Raw genomic sequence first — 18,058 nt, 5'->3', positions numbered from 1 at the left:
TCAAGCACGTCGTAGGAAGTCAGGCAATGTGTTTTTGCATCTATGAATTGCACGCCATTCATCGCCACTTATTATCATGTGAGAAGGTAGTCAATCTTTTTTTTATCCAATAACAAGTTAGAGCAACTTGTCATTGGGATAAAAATAGAGGTCAAGGGCATGAGTAGGTAGGCAGGGGTAGGTAAGAATTTCATTATATATTTTCTCGATTTTCTTATTTGCTGTAACCAAAAATTACTAATTTTGATAATTTGTATCAAAATTGTTTGTTGTTTTATGCTCAAAATACAAAAACAGTTAGATGGATGAAACTTATCTACATTTTAATTTGGATGAAATTAGGCAAAAAAAAATGTTCATATTAAGTATCTAAATTAGCCTTAACCTTCAATCGAGACTTTTATCTCAATGTACCTATGTGAAATGCAATTAAACCATCAATGTAAATCATTAATGTCAGAAGGCGAACGCAGCTGGCCTATTCACTAATTTGTTTTTTTAACAACCTATTAAAATGAACATCAAATCAAATGAGAAATGTCATCTACCTACTGTATGATATATCCACGAAGAGTTTTCAGTAGGTAGTCATCGGATGATGATGAATCTCAACTTCGTATAGGTCATAAACATTCGTCAGTTAGTGAATTAGCCTGTAGGTTCTCTTAATCAGAATCCGAATAGACTCAGCACTGGATCAACGCAGTTTAACCTACCTACCTACTCGTAGTAGTTCGAAACCCATTTTTGACTTACTTTTGAGCACGAGTCTCCTCTCAGTATGAAACGAATACGCCTTAGTCCACCAAATGGCCCAATCCGGATTGGCAGTCTTTCCACACGTAGAGAATTAAGAAAATTTTCAGGTATGCTGGTTTCCTCACGATGTTTTTCCTTCACCGTTTGAGACACGTGCTATTTAATTTCTTAAAATGCACATACCTACGCGTAAAGTTGTATTTGCCCTAGACCGAATTCAAACCTACGCCCTCCGATTCGAAGGCAGAGGTCATATCCACCAGGCTATCACAGCTCTCAGTCACAAATTGCGCGAATATAATATGCTCATCGATAAAGTACGTCCTCCATGGTTTAATTCAATATCAAGATCATCTTTGATCGTGAACAATGGCTGAATATTCAAATTGTGGCATTTGCTGCGGGAACATGATACTGTCGACTGTGAATGATATTCATAACCCTTTACGTTGCTATTAATATTGAATACCTACCCTTTAATATGGGGTTGATGTATATCTTTATATTTTTTACTTGAACAATTTCTTCAAATTATAATTATAGTGGAATTTATACCTGCATGTTAATCCTATGTGGATCAATATTTGGAACACGAGGATATGCGTACGAACCCTGGGCAAGGCTATAAAATACTGAGCTTTTATTTCTTTTAAGAATCAGAATCAGAATTGTTTATTTGCAAAAAAAAACATTAAATTTAGTTATACAAAGATATTCTTATGTATTAGGTAAAAATGTTTCACCATTAATAGGTATACAAATGTTTAATTAATAAAATTAAAATTATATAAGTAAAAATTAAATGGCATTAAGTTTAAAAGAAATATAATTACAACATTTTTTTTGAAGTATCAGCAAAGTACTCTTCTATGGAGTAGTAACATTTTTGTATTAGAAACTTTCTTAAGTTTTTCTTTAAGTGTAGGATTGCTGATGCTTCTGTCTGCTAGGTGTTGTGGCAAGTAAGAAATTTGGAAAAAAATACTCAGCCCATAATTGGAAAACTGATAGTACACGTCTTTTTTCTAATTGTGTAGTGGTTAGGTACTCCTTCTTTAATAGGATCTCAGCAGCATCACCGGGGGGTTTGAGCTAGCGCAGGAGCATCGCCTGATGGGGACCGAAGGCAGAAAATAGATGGATGGCACGACTAATTATGGGTGTTTCCTCTAAGACTCGGACCTTGGCTTAGAGGGCCGTTCTGGAAAGGTTTTTTGGCCTGAGTATCAGTCATCTAGTCGCCCCCGAGATCGTGAGTTAAAAAGCCCACGTCCGAGAGACTTCAAATAACTGGCACCTCGTCTTCGCCAGCGAAGATGCTGTGTAGTTTGTGTTTGTGTTGCCTGCGAAACGTTATACCTTGGAGAGTTCATCGGTTCTGATGGTTAACATTAACATTTGAAAGTCCCGAAGTTCACCAACCCACATTGAATCAGCATAGTGGGTCTAAGCTCCAAATCTTCTCTATTAAATGAGGCCTGGCCTATAGTGGATTGAAATAGGCTGATAATTGTGAAGTCCCGTGTGATAACATACTTACCTACCTGCTCTAAAGTGTTTAATTAATTACAGCAGATGTTCAATGTGTCCAATTAATTAATGACAGTTTGACAGACAATTGTTACAGTGTCACGAAAAACCAGGACATCATATTATCAATGTAATTTTCTTCTAGTTTAACTACTTACTAAATGGACAATATCTGCCGTCGGCCCAAAATGACCCGTCGGTACAATCAACGGGTTACTAGGTGATGCATAAACAGGAGCAAAAGGTACCTGGTAACTATTTATTCTGTATAGGTTACTGCCTGTAACTTACTGCTAGGTAGGTGGGTGAACTACCTGTATCTTGGTTCGTCTTTAAAAAAGGAATAAATATCATATACCTACATAATGGAATAAAATAAACCATTTTCGCGTTTTTACCATGAAAATATTTAAAAGAGATGAAAAAATACTACTTCATTTCAAAATACACAACTCTAAAAAACCTTGAAAGTGTAACGAAACTTGTAATACTCGTAGGCCTTACTAAAATGTAACCCTAGTACGGATTAGCACAAAAAAACTTTCCATTGGATTGCATTAGATATTTAAATAAAACACCTATAATATTCTCTTAAAAAAGTTTTTAAGCACAATATCACCAATTTACTACATCAATGTATTCGTATAGATAATCAAAACAATATATCAAAAGGAACAACAAAATCACCACAACAACGAAAAACACCCAGAGAAAAAAGAATGCAACGTCACACCTCAATTTGAACACATTTTACCTCAAGAAGTTCATACGTGATTTCGTGTTTTGTAGAACAAAACATGGTACAATGCATAAACTTTGAACGCAAGATCGACGAAGCTATGGAGACAATAAAACAAAGAGGAACGTTTCTGGCCCGGAGCGGTGTCGAACCCCCGTACAGCTCCGCCAATCAGCGGCAAGCTCCGCCCCATTCGGGTGCGCGGGGGAGGGGTCAGGGGGAGGGTTGTGAAACGCAGCATCGCTATAAAGATTTTACATCGATTACGGGGGTGCGGGAGCGAGCCGTTTCGCTCTCGCCCGAGGGCGGCGACGTGCGGGCCTCTCGCGCAGTCGCCAACAATTAGCGCGCGGGTCGGCGGCACACCGCGTCACTATAATGTGGTTAGTCAGTGAGCGTCGGGGCCGAGCCGACGGCGACGGCACGGAGCACGAGTTCAGGAGCGCGGGAGAGCCGCGCTGCCCGCTCAGCGCGCGCGGCCACGCCACGGTGGAGTACAAGAGCGCGGCGTGCGCGGGGGCCGCCGAGCCGCCCGCGCCGCCTCTCGCCGCGCTGCCGGACCCGCAGCAGTTCAACATCTTCCCCGCCTTCTTCAGCCGCCAGCTCAACTTCAGCGCTGGCGGCGGCGGCCAGGGCGCCAAGATCATGGAGGAGCTCCGACCCAACCTGGTGGGCGGCCTCCTCGGCATGCCGGGGCTCCTCGACGAGCACCAGTCGGACGCGAAGTTCCTGCAGACGGGCGCGGAGAGCAAGTACACGCCGGACAAGGGCCGGAAGTGCAGCAACGCGTCGTCGTCGTCCGCGGAGGAGTTCGGCGGGCTGTACGGCGGGGACCACGCCGCCACGCCGCCGGCGCCGCTGCATGGTCGTTCCTTACAGGACCACACAGGTACGTTCATCCGTAAATCATCGTCAGTCTAGTTATTATCATATAAAACACAATCATAGATGAAGACAAACAGAGATTCACAACAATCATCACTATGCAATATTTTGTACACGTGGTGACGTGGAAGATAGAGATTGAGTTTAAACTCCGTCAGTAGAAATGCGTAATGAAATGAGTACTTACTTAGTTATTTGGAAATATTGATCGATAGAATAAATACCAAAAAAAAAAACAACTTTCAACGGGTAGGCTATACATGTAATTTCACCGGCCAGTCATGAAAACAAATGCCGACAGCATCCACATAAAATATGAAAGTAGTTAAAGCTGTGACGCTTTATTTATTCCATGATCCACATTGATGATTCTCATATCTCATTAGTAGCTTCAATATGGCAAACACAACATATAATTATGCAGTAATTAGTGCGTTTGTTTTCGTAATGTATCATATTCATCAATAACAGCCGATGGACGAGTACTGCTGGACATAGACATCTTGCATAGACTTCCAAACACTATGGTTACGAGCCACCAGCATCGAACAGCCCTACAACCCGCTTGATGTCTTCCGTCCGAGTGGGGGATGGACCAACACTGCGCTTTCCGGTGCGAGGTCGCCATTCCAGCACCTCAAACCCATTATCGGCTCTGTGAACTATATGCCCTGCCCATTGCCATGATTATACCGCCATTTATCGTATAAGAAAATGTAAATCGAAATGTTCGAACATAAAGCTCCTAATATATGTTTTCCAATATATTTCATTGCGTTTAACTCGCGCTAAGAGAAACTGGCTCTTTTTTTGCACAAATGATCAGCGTGACTATTCAATTCGGAGTTGCAGTATTCTTGCCAACATTCCACGTGGGCATAACCTATATAGCTATTAGTATAAATTAGTTTGGAGAGTTATAAAATACGAATTTAAATATTGTCATAAAGTGACTTGGCATACCTACATACTTACTTGGATTTAATGAAATCAAGTAGGTAGGTCAAATCATTTGATTTCTCATAGAGATACAAAATAGAACGCTTTCTTTGAGTTTCTTGAGATGAATTCGGCGATTCACCTCTTTCTCGAAATTGGACATGCCTAACTGGACCTTGTGTTTTTATTTTATTTTGTCTTTTCCATGTTCACTTTAGGCTCACTTGTTAAGAAATTATGTTAGAGTCATTCAGCATGGTACTCAGAGTACCATGCTCAATGATTCTAGTGTTTCAGAGTGTTTTCCTAGATCGACTACATCGTCGGCGAACCGCTGTTGAGTTATGTACTTGCCATTGATGTTGATGCCAAGTCCGTCCTTCCAAAAGATTAAAGACGTCCTTCAATGCTTCCTTCACCGATCACATCTCCCTGGAGCATTTCTCGCTGTAACTGGATTAACCTCGTAGCAGATTCCTGTATACGGATTGACATTTCGGCGTGTTTGTACAAGCACTTCAACACTTACATGTCTTTTCTTTCTTCTGCTTTCTCATTTCTACTCTCTCACAAGTCTTTTCTTTCTTCCTTCTTCTGCTCTCTCACAAATGCTAAGCAAAGTGGCTGGTTATGCTTCAGTCTTCTGTGTTATCTGCCGCGGCGTACGAATGTGATATTTGGTACTAAAGCTATTTTGGGAAACCGGCTTAGTCCAGAGGCTTGACGTCGTCAAACCTACGAACGAGACGAGTCGTTAATTACGAATCATAATAACTCTCGAGAACAATTTGTAAACAGCGAGGTGGGTCTGTAATTGTTCAGCTGTTGTTAGTATTTTTGAAAAATATAACCACCACACTCCTGTGACACATCTCAAGCGTCGTGCCTCGTGCATAACGAAACTGGACAACTGCCGAAGGATATTAAGCATCGGTTTTCCACCCCCTTATATGAGTTCCTCTGTGATTCCTTCCTCAAGTGGCGCCTTATTGTTCTTCAGATGTTTGTGGGCCGTACTTATCCCGTATAGGCTGACGTTCGGTATCTTCCTTAAAGTGTCGATTGTGTGTGTTGAGTAGTTGTGTATTATTAACTGTATATCTCGGGCTTAAAATAAATCAGATTACCCTCTTTAGTCTTCAAACGCGTCAGATGAACTGTCTATGTCCAATAGACAGATCTCCCACGAATATTTTTGAGGCTTCATTATTTAGGGAGGACATGGAATGCTACCCTACTGGACGCACTCTCCACTTGTATATCAACTGACGAAAATACAACTCTGTTCACGAGGAGCCCGTGGACGATAAATCCAACATCACCCTGGGACTGTCGGTTACCTTTCCGGTTGTAAAACAAATTGCCGGATTCAAGGATTATCAAGCCCTCCCCCTCTCTTTGGACTTCAGACAATCCTTTAATATTCCACCGCAAATTGCTCTCAATACTTTATCCAGCTCGATAACCTTTTCATCGATCCTCAAAGTACGTGCGATATGTTGCCGTAAGGGTTGGCCGCGGAATTTGCCGTAGATTCTTAACACCCTCACCGTCCTGTCAAGAGCTTATGGCACTTCTAGGTACTTTCAATTAAATGTTTGAGAGACACGCTCAGAGTCGCATAAGCACCAGTCACCAATAATTGAGTCACAGGAGCTCCGCAAAGTGTGGTGGATTACATATATTTTTTTTATTCTTTACAAATTAGCCCTTGACTACAATCTCACCTGATGGTTAGTGATGATGCAGTCTAAGATGGAAGCGGACTAACTTGTTAGGAGGAGGATGAAAATCCACACCCCTTTCGGTTTCTACACGGCATCGTACCGGAACGCTAAATCGCTTGGCGGTACGTCTTTGCCGGTAGGGTGTTAACTAGCCACGGCCGAAGCCTCCCACCAGCCAGACCTGGACAAATTAAGAAAATCTCAATCTGCCCAGCCGGGGATCGAACCCAGGACCTATGTCTTGTATATCCACCGCGCAAAAATGTAGTAAATGTAGTCCACGCGACCACTTACTTTAGTTTTTTTGACAAATCGATTTTTTTTGTTATTATTCGATTTAGGAATTATAGTACTTAAATCATTTAATAATATTAATTTAAACTATTTTTATTCGTGGCAAGCTGTTGGTAATGATTTAAAACTTTCAAAATATAAGTGGATAGTCGATAACTTGCACAGTTTGAGCCGTATTTTGCTTGTGTTGATAACAAAAACAATTTTTTTTATCAGGCTGATGAGGAAATTAATGTCTTTTGAGTTTAATCATCATTTTAAATGATAAATACGCTAAAGTTATTGAGTAAAAGCAAGAAATCCTAGGTAAGGGATCAGATAAAATCTTTGAAACTGATATGCCGACTCAGGGCAGTCTACGCAAGCACACGACATTCAACTGATACGAAAAAACTCACTGATTTACATCAAATCAATTTATTTATTTGTAATTGTATAGGTACATTAGCTGGTATACAATAAATGTTGAAGTAGGTACATTATACAATTCGCCATACACTACGCCATATACGGCATGCAAATTTCTTAAAACACTGTAGTCAAAATAAATATAAAATTAAATTTGTTTTTTACAATATGTTATGCGCACTACATTGATTGCATCGCAGACATTATAAACAAAAACATCTACCTCAATAGAGAAGTAGCTTCTAAATTTTTTCTTGATTTTCTAAATTTGAGTGTAGAAAAACTTCGAGTGTTCTCCGATGTAATTTTCTGGCCGACCTGTCTTGTGGCTTATATGGAAATTTATAAGAGAAATGCATAGTTAATTGTTGCTTAGATGTCTCATAACCAAGAAACGAGTTTTTTTTTTAAATATCTATACATTAACTCAACAATAGCAGTCTTATACACAACATCGACTTTTATTTTCGTAATAAAAATTATCCTATAACCTTCTTCGTATTATGGTCTTAAACCGTGCCAAGTTTCATTTGAAGTCATTCAGTAGTTTTAGCGTGATGCCCGAATAACAAAAAGAACATGGACAGACTGACAGACAGACAAAAAATCGAAAAAAAAATATTATTTTTAAAAAAAATTTTGCAGTGTCGATTATATAATGCTCCCCAACAAAAAATTTCAAAATATCTTCAATGTACAGAATGTACCAAATGTACAAAATTCATATTATAAGTTTAGATTCTAGATGGCGCTAGTAGTACTCTATGCCACGGTAACGTATGGTGTTACAAATGGTATAAGTTAAATCTCAAATTGCGAATAAATGTATAGAGTTCGACCAGATTTATTATAAGTATACAATATACAATAGATATAGACTAGCATAATACGTTACACAAGAAACCAAAAATATTCAATATTTCGAAAAAGAGGTAATATCACTTTATCCACACTGGACCAATAACGAATTCACACATGTATACCTACGCGCTCCGCAAATGCCGCTTGAAAATTCAGGCTTCGCCCGGGGTGGAGGGGGGGTACGGTCGTTAGTGACATTTCGTATTCATGACGTCAGCCCCGGGGCGATTGTTTGCAATATTACTCTAATTGAAATTGTAATACGTACATATTCAGAGTAGTCAAACTACGTGTCCGAAATTTGAACATTAGTTTGCTCTTATTTTGTATCAATTTGTTTGTTGGGTTTCATTAATTCTGTAGCATTTTGATTTATTTTGCAATAGCTGTTTCATTATTAATAGTGAATAAGTTGTATAAACATAGGTATATTGAGGATTTTATTTATTTATATACATAAGTTGTAATTATTGTGTTTTGTGTTATATTAATGATCACAAATTGTTTAGTGTGGGACATGTCAGGCAGGGAAGGTGAGTGTTTATGCATTCTCAAAGGATTTTTTAAACCTACACACAAGTCCTGGGACCTGCTCGAGGTGTTTCCTCTACCACGAAATAATGGGACAATCACTGTTGCTGCTACCTGTCACGTCTCACTTAGTAGTTTAATTACTAACACATTAATGTTTTCTAAAAACGTTAATTAAATAAAAAAATTACATTCTTAATAATACAAGCAATAAAACTGATACAAATCATTTGTCAAATTTGTACAATCATTCCATATATTCGACACCAAAAGGGGTAGTGTGTAACAAAATAATGGACCAACAAACCTCCTAGCAACATGCAGAATCGTAATCTACATGCTTTTCGGAGTCCAAAACTATAAACAGAATGCGGTCCTGGACTTTTGCATACTCACATTCTCCCAGCGCCACCCCAGCGCCTGGTCTTTAGGTATAAAATAGGTAACTCACCTTTCCCCTGTCACAATTTTCGGCAATATGACAGATTTCATGTAACTTAGCCCTTGTTCTGAAAAGGCTGAATCGATTTTAATTAACCATATCTAAGAAGAACACACATAGAGGTAAAACTTATAACACTCTGTATGTAGTCTAGGTTTCTTCGAGGGTTAAAATGAAAACGTTTTAGTGAAACAGCCAATGTGTTGTACTAAAACACTGAACATAACCACAGAATACATAACAGTACAACATATCATAACCCGTACCTAAACTAACCTAAATATATTGCATTATTTCCAACTTTCACTCCCTTTTATCTTGTAAAAGACTGAATCGATTTAAATTAAACATATCTTAGAACAGTGTTTCCCAACCTTTTTCAACCAAGGACCCCTAGGAAATCAAGCACAGTTTTCACGGACCCCCTTAATAAACTGAACAGTAAAAAAATCCCTATAAATGCGTCAATGATGCCAGATAATAGCTGGATGGATTCATCTTCTTCACGCGCCTGAAGCCCTATTCGAGTCTCATTCATAGCTCGAGCATCTTTAGCAACTTTTGTAGTCTTCTGTGGTAAGTATAGTACTATTCGGGGTTGCTATCAAAGAGACACTTGGTAGAATGATATTTATTTATTTAATGTTACACTCGACTGTTTTGCGCGAGTCGCGGGAAGTGTCTGACGTATATATGCGCTTTCCATTACACAATGGTTACACTATAAATGTACGTCAGCATAAACGAACCCCTACACATCTACTAACGTCGTCTAACGAGCGTCGGTATTAACTGCCACAAACAAGTAAGTTCATGAGCAAGGCAGAGGTATATAAAATAAAAAATCCTCACTTATGCTGTTGTTGTGTCCGTAATGAACATATGCTCTCATCTAAAAATAATAAAATCTACTCGCTTTAAGTAAGCTTAGCGATTACGAGATATTAGCATTTATGTATGGTCTAGAGATGACACCGCGGACCCCCATACACATACTCGCGGACCTCCAGGGGTCCGCGGACCACAGGTTGGGGAACGATGTCTTAGAAGAACACATAGCGGTGAAACTTATAACACCCCGTATGTAGTCTACGTTCCGTCGAGGGTTAAAATGAAAACGTTTTAATGAATCTGCCAATTTGTTGTACTAAAATACTGAACATAACCACAGAATACATAACAGTTCAACATATAACCCAGAAGCTACGCTGGAATACAACCGGGGCGAGCTCTCTCGGAATCGTCTCACGTGCGAGGAGCTCCTACTACTGGCGCTTAACAATGACTTAGCGAGACGTGTGTAGCGTACACACTTTATTTCTTTCTAGAAAATCTTGAAAATAATCTAGATTTAATAGGTGTCTAGTTTACATTTTTTCATTTACTTAAAACTGGCCTTATTAGTATACAGGTTGTAACGTAATTAATAGATAGAAACGCAAATGGTAGATACTCCACGTAATGGGGATGGTGACTAGGTTTGAATATATAGATTTCTATTTTACATAAAAAGCAAAGATTGTCTGGATATTTGCAAAATAAATTAGATTATAAAATTTCAAAATCCTTTATCGTAATTAGATGAAAATTCATAGAGTTTTAGCTTCCTTACATTAAATGTGACATTTTTTAATATAAAAACTATAAACATAAACGCACAAATAATAAACATAGGCCTTCTATAACACATACCTACGACGTCATTAATTCGTACCATTTTGTATGAGGCGTTTTTCAGGGATCCGCGGCAGCGCCGCAAATCTGACATTTTAAATCCCTGTAACTCCGAAAGTAATGATCGCCGATACCCTGTCACTTTTCTGAATTCTGACATCTTCCCTATTATCTAAATAGTAGATTGTTATACAAGGGGCTAAAAAGACCCATTATATACGAGGTATTTTTAGGGCCTGAGACGTAAGTCGAGGGCCGCCTAAATAGAAAACCGAGTTTATAATGGGTTTAGCCCCACGTGTTACACTCTGCTTTTCACTACGATTGCGAGAAAATAAAATAGTTTAGTTCAATATTCAATGATTTATTTAATTGAAAATTAAATGTACAATTTTGGATATTATGGGAGATGCTTTTACCCGGTAACATAATTTCCGACTACTGTGAAGATGGATAACGAGTATATGAGGTATACGTGGGAGATAATAGTTTAAAAAACTCCTTTCGTAAGTGAATCCATTTGTTGTTGTTTTCTTCACTTATTAAATTTTTCGTAGGTAAATATTCAAGTAAATGCGTCTGGACTTTGATGGTAACAGATTGAAAATTTCATCCATCTCCAAATTAAGATTACCATTCTCACTAGATGAAGACAACAATAACAATTATTGTTGAGAAATATGTAAGTTACGGTAACAAATTTACAATGAATATCAGAAAAAAATCAAGTGTGTATTATTCACGCCAATTGTTTTTTAAATTCTCGCTTTTTATTTTTATTTTTTTACATGAGAAAAAGGCAAAGTTATTACACCGTAAAGGATGTCCCATGTCTTCAAATCTCGCTCTATTCGCAACTCAATAAAATTAAATAAAAAAATAAACGCATTCCACAGACAAGAACGGTGCATTTCATTCCAATTTAAAGTTTTTTATTTATTTTTCAAAACAATCGGGGCCTTACCTATAATTATTCTATTTTCGAATAAAACCTCCCCCGTTTTATAGTAGGCTAGTGCTTGGCTAGTACTCGTAACAGACAAGAATTAAAAAAACAAAATTACTTTAGCCCCTAGAGGCTAAAATGCTTGTTTAGCCCCGCTGTGGAGTGGTAATATGACAGTGTTTTTGAGCAAGAGTAGTGAAAACTCATTTGAATCACCACAAATATTGAAAAATCCGAAAAAAAAAACGTGGATACCCTAATTTTTCATAACTATTCAAATTAGGTTAGATAATTAGGTGATGTATCTATCATTTGCGTTTTATCCATTAATTACGGGACAATTCAGGACTTCGGCCATGGCTAATTACGACCCTACCGGTAAAGACGTGCCGTGTTTTACCAATATTTTTCGATTTGGAGATCAGTTTATAAAATATTAAGACTAACAAAAGTTACCCATTAAAGGATAATAAAAGTCGAATAGCCAACCTCCGTAGAAGAGACGACATTTGAACAAGACAATGGTCTGACGATGGAGTCGTTAATTGGTAACATACAAATCCATTTTAGAGTAATTGGACATGGCACTTTCGTACAAATGGTAGTTAATATAAGGAAGAAGAAGAAGGAATACTTTATTGCACACTAACAATACTTTATTGGTCCAGGTCTGGCTGGTAGAGGCTTCGGCCGTGGCTAGTTACCACCCTACCGGCAAAGACGTGCCGCCAAGCGATTTGTCGTTCCGGTACGATGTCGTGTAGAAACTGAAAGGAGTGTGGATTTTCATCCTCCTCCTACCAAGTTAGCCCGCTTCCATCTTAGACTGCATCATCACTTACCACCAGGTGAGATTTTAGTCAAGGGCTAACTTGTAAAGAATAAAAAAAAAATATTTTATGAATTCATTATTTCACTAATTATCACCCATATTCGGCTCATTCGAGCTCGAGTGAGCCGAACCCCTCTCAGAATGGCCAATAGTCCACCACGCTGGCACAATGCGAATTGGCAGACTTAACACACGCAGAGAATTAAGAAAATTATCTGGTATTCAGGTTTCCTCACGATGCTTTTAGTCCTTTTTAGTATATTCGACATAGTCCTCACGCACTAAGGGTTACACTGGTATTTGCACATTCAGTGAGCAAGTAACGTGCGAGCTGCCACTGCTGCTTAACAATAGCTCAGAGAGACGTGAGGGCGATCCTTAACATACTTCCCGGTAACTGCTATGAACAACTCCACTAACGCAACATGTACCATAAAGACAGGCTACTAACATATTTTAAGCTAATATTAAGCATAAATAAACAAATATCATACTAATATTAATCGTATTCATGGATTACAGTTACGCAGGTCACTGATCATCATCCAATACACAACATTTATTAAGTCCGTTTTAGTGTAATTCAACATAGTCCTCTCGCACTAAGGGTTACACTGGTATTTACACATTCAGTGAGTGAGTCACGTGCGAGCTGCCACTGCCGCTTAACAATAGCTCAGAGAGACGTGAGGGCGATCCTTAACATACTTCCAGATAAAGGCTATGAATATTTCTACTAACGCAACATTGATCAAAAACTTACATTTTTTAAGCGAATATTAAGCATAAACAAATAAAAATAATAATTAATTACATAATTGGATTATAGTTGTGCAATTCGTCACTGATCATCTTACTAATTATAGGAAACAACACACAATGCTAATTTAGTCCGTTTTAGTGTAATTCAACATAGTCCTCTCGCACTAAGGGTAAAACTGGTATTTGCACATTCAGTGAGCGAGTCACGTGCGAGCTGCCACTGGTGCTTAACAATAGCTCAGAGAGACGTGAGGGCGATCCTTAACATACTTCCGGGTAACTGCTATGAACATTTCTACAAAAACCACATCTTCTACAGATACATACATATAAACAAATATAATTACTAATTAAGCATAAACAATTTATCTTAGACTATTTTATATCACTCTATTTTTTATAATATAACTTGCTGGCACGGCAAACGTTCTGCCATTAATTTCAGTCAAAATTACTAAAATCCCATTCATATGACTATCAAAAGTTATTAGGAAATTTCTTGATATTTTTATTTGCGTTCTAACGTAACGTTCAAGAAAAGCCAATTTATTTATTTATATTGTAATTTTCGTATGGAAAGACATCTGGCAATTGTAAAACAAAATATTAAAATTTTAGCTCAATTGCCAGTTGAAGTACAAGAATTTGAATTTGAACTTATAAAATACCTATATGTTTAATTTTGTACGGAACCCTCGGTCTGTGAGTCCGATCGACTCTCACTTGGCCGATTTTTTCGTCCTTTTTGACTGGGCTAATATGACGTGTATTCATTCATCATGACAATACTTGTCGATGTAAAGGTATGCTGGTCAATGACAGATTGTTATAATCGGAGGCGCGTGGCGGGCGCGTGCGGCAGATTTTGTAAAGCCGAGGGAATCACATGCATCCTGTTTACTTTTTTTACGTGTTAGTGTGACTTTAACCCGGCTTTCTGATTAGTGAAAAAAAAAGTAAGCGCATGGGTTAGAAACGTAGATTTGGTCTATGTTTTTTTTGGGTCCTTCTTTAATTACATATTATTACTTCGTAATAGCTAACATTCAACAGTCTTTAGGTCTATATTGATTTATAGTGCTTCTTCAACGTCGACGTGCTATCTACGTATTATATATTATTAAGAAATTGGAATTGACCATCCCATAAAAGAATAGCTGTCTTTTCGATTATTTTGGCTGTTTCTTGGGTTTTGGGGTTTGATGTTTCGAGTTCCTATGAGTACGGATGGTGTTAACATTCATAATAATTTTGTTTTCATAAAAAGGAGTTATTTGTATAAATTTGTGATGATAGAGGCTTGATTAAGAAGGTGATTGGTGTCTTGTATTCAGTTCCTTGTTGAGCAACGTTCTTACTCTCACGCTGTTTTGTCGTGTTAGTGATTTTGTGCAATAATGTTTTGTGGTGTAATTGATCATAAATTGTCAAGTAAGGGCATAGAGAGCATGTCGCGTAAGGGCAGGTGAGTCATTACATTCTAAAATGATCCTTTAAACCCACACCCAAGGTCACAAGTCCTGGGATTTGTTCAAGATGTTTCCTCTACTACAAGATGATGCTACACTCCCTGTCGTTGCTACTCGTCGCTTTATAATATTATACGATATTTTACTCAATAGTGAGTTTCGAATTCGTCTCTATCTATAGTATCCTGTATAACAGAGACATAGCAACATAGCAACATAACAATATTCGAGGCTCAATATCGTCACACCACCGCCGTCACACTGTAGAGTTTCGAAAACGTCACACGTTACATCACAAATAGAATAGACTAAAATAAATAATTCAATAGTTAGCACATACCACATTACTACAGAATAAGAAGAAATAAGAAGAAGAATACAAAAAAGAGAAGAAACTTAAAACTAACATTTATTTATTAGCGCTACAGGTCTCTTGACCGCATTTACTCATCTATCTCACATAACCACAAAAGAAACAGTTTACAAATCACTAGTTCATTAAGACCGAACCGCGTCACAATAAATATGCGCATAAATAAATCTCCAGCAAAGAGGCCACTCGACATAATGGAGAGGCTTGGAGCCGGCGCGCGCGCAACCCCCTAATCCTATAAAAGTGTAAACGCATTGTCATTCCGATCAGCTGCCACTCGACAAAAAGTTACAAATGTCCAACGGGTTAAATGGAATAAATCTGTATGTCCAGTCGAGCAAATAAAAAGTGTTACCAAAAGTAACTATAAATCTAAAATTAATATTTCTTGCATTTTCTTGCCTCGATGATTTAAGCTGTTGGTGCTGGGTCTGTAGCCATGTGGCAAGAGATTCTCTTTCTACAAACGCTAACGTTCCGAAGATTAAAAAAAAATAAGTGTCGGAATTCCAAGTTGTCGATCGGATCTGTCATTCCCATACATTTTGTTATTAGCATTTTTAGAAAGACGTGCCACATGGTTACAGGCCATGGTCATTATCATTAACATCTAATAAAGAGTCGAAAATCCTAAGTCCGCCCACCAACTTTAAAGCAGCGTGGTGAGTCTAAGCCGAGAAAACCTAGGCTTTGCTTAGAAAGTCGGCGTTTAAAAGGAAAGGTGTGAAACCTGAGCTTTAGGCTTGGGGCGATTAAAACAGGTTGATGATAATGATAATAATGGCGATATATACTTTAACCAATGCAACATCTAACTGCGCCAAATAAGGCGTCACTAATGCCTAAATACATACTATGCATATAATTATTAATAACGTTAATATAATGTATTAAATTATACGCATTAATCGTATTAATAAAAGCAATTAAAGAAATAAATAAAACTGTATTTGAATAATTAGGTATTACAAATTCTATCAATGATATAAAAAAAAATATTCACAAGTTTTATTTAAAGAGAGAGTTTACCATTCAGGCCTGAAATGCTTGAAACTTGAATTTTCCACACATGTTAAAATTAGTACATTGAAAGAATTTTTTGCCAAATTACCTATTTTTAACTATAGTTTACTTCTTCAATAGACGTTTTAAAAAGAACATTTAAATGGGGCTAAAGCATATTTAACAATTAATAAGCCCTGCAACTTTCACAAATCACAACTACAGATCATGCTCGAGTGAGATCAATCAAAGATCTCAATCAGAGGGATTTGCGGCATTTGGGCCGATTATAAATCTATTAACAGTCCGCGACAACATATGGACGCTGGAGGGCGGTAGAGATGCCCCGTGGCGCCCCCCGGGTGACAAATACGTCATACAGTTTTAGTTTTTTTTTAAATACAGAATTTGTGATCGAGGGTACTTCTTTACTTTTGAATGTACAAGAATAATAAATCTACTTTATATTGTTATAATTTCTTTCACTTCCTGTATGAAGGTGCAAGGTGATCCAATATCCTCTAAGCATCTTTTTCACTAAGGAATTCATAAATTACTTGTAGCTAGTAAATTGCAAATTGCTTAAATCTATGCATTGGTAGGTGCATAACTTGATGATCTTGTCATAAAACAGCTTTTTTTTGCACTCTTTGAAAACAATAAGCTGATATCACTAATTTTGTCCTTTCCTATAATGACGATGATAAATAATTTTAGCTTTTCCTACCTTAGGTGGACACTGGACAGGCCCAGGGCATTGTACGAGATGTTCTTACAAGCCCTGCGAAGTATTTCTCTTTTCTAGACAAAGATTTTCCACTCGTCATTGTATATTTACTTATTAATATTATTCATAAATTTCTGCTTCGTATCAACTGTGCAACTATTAAAAGCGAGCAATAAGATTTTCATACATAGGGATTTTTAAGCTTTTTACATTTAATAGAGATTAGAACAGAGCCGCATTTTGCTAGTGCAGTCACCCGACACCTCTTCACCACCACAGATGGTGCTTTTATGTCAATCGTAATAATTAGGGGATTAGGCCCCCCTAATGACATGTTACATTGAATACTTGTTACACCCCCGAACAAATGTTCCCTGCATTGCTACAAATATTGCGCGTTGACTCCGCAAGTCACTCGAGATTTGGCACCAGCTTTTGTGCTCTCTATTATAGGGTAGTAACTGTTGATTTTTTTACATAAGAAATCCAACTATTACAAAATTGAAATATTTTTTATTGAACTTTGCAAACATTTCGCACTCACTATATTTAATTAGAATGTCCATCATTACGATAAATGCCTTTTACGGCCTCCGTGGCGCAGTGGTATGCGCGGTGGATTTACAAGACGGAGGTCCTGGGTTCGATCCCCGGCTGGGCCGATTGAGGTTTTCTTAATTGGTCCAAGTCTGGCTGGTGGGGGGCTTCGACCGTGGCTAGTTACTACCCTACAGACAAAAAATAACCGCCAAGCGATTTAGCGTTCCGGTACGATGTCGTATAGAAACCAAAAGTAGTGTTGATTTCATCCTACTCCTAACAAGTTATCTTAGATTGCTTCTTTCATCTACCATCCCACTTCCATCTTAGATTGCATCATCACTTGCCATCAGGTGAGATTGTAATCAAGGGCTAACTGGTGGAAAAAAAAATGTCAATAGATCGATAAATCGTTTGGTATAGGGTATTGATTGATGGCCCTACGACTCAGTTGAGAACGCGTTTTTAATAGTCTACTTAATAATAGTCAATACGTCAGTGACACCACATATAACCAAAATACTCTGAACATGCATTTTACTCCGCTCACGGATTAAGTAATTAACTTAAACACATGAACTAATTATACAAGTCATGCTTCTAACGAAACGTTGGAAC

At 37.9% G+C, this 18,058-nt stretch overlaps 1 protein-coding gene across 1 annotated transcript in view; it reads left to right on the top strand.

Moving 5' to 3' along the window:
• Window positions 1-3,244: 3,244 nt before the first annotated feature.
• The window catches only part of LOC112054203 (homeobox protein unc-42), a 33,749-nt gene continuing 18,935 nt past the window's right edge, over window positions 3,245-18,058 (top strand). Inside the window, exon 1 of the mRNA XM_052886134.1 lies at window positions 3,245-3,917. Within this exon, the coding sequence (XP_052742094.1) occupies window positions 3,407-3,917 (511 nt within the window). The 5' untranslated portion in view covers window positions 3,245-3,406. The remainder of the gene's footprint in view (window positions 3,918-18,058) is intronic.

Source organism: Bicyclus anynana, chromosome 16, assembly GCF_947172395.1.
Source record: "Bicyclus anynana chromosome 16, ilBicAnyn1.1, whole genome shotgun sequence".
Lineage (NCBI taxonomy): Eukaryota > Metazoa > Arthropoda > Insecta > Lepidoptera > Nymphalidae > Bicyclus > Bicyclus anynana.
This window is presented reverse-complemented; position numbering and strand designations above follow the sequence as displayed.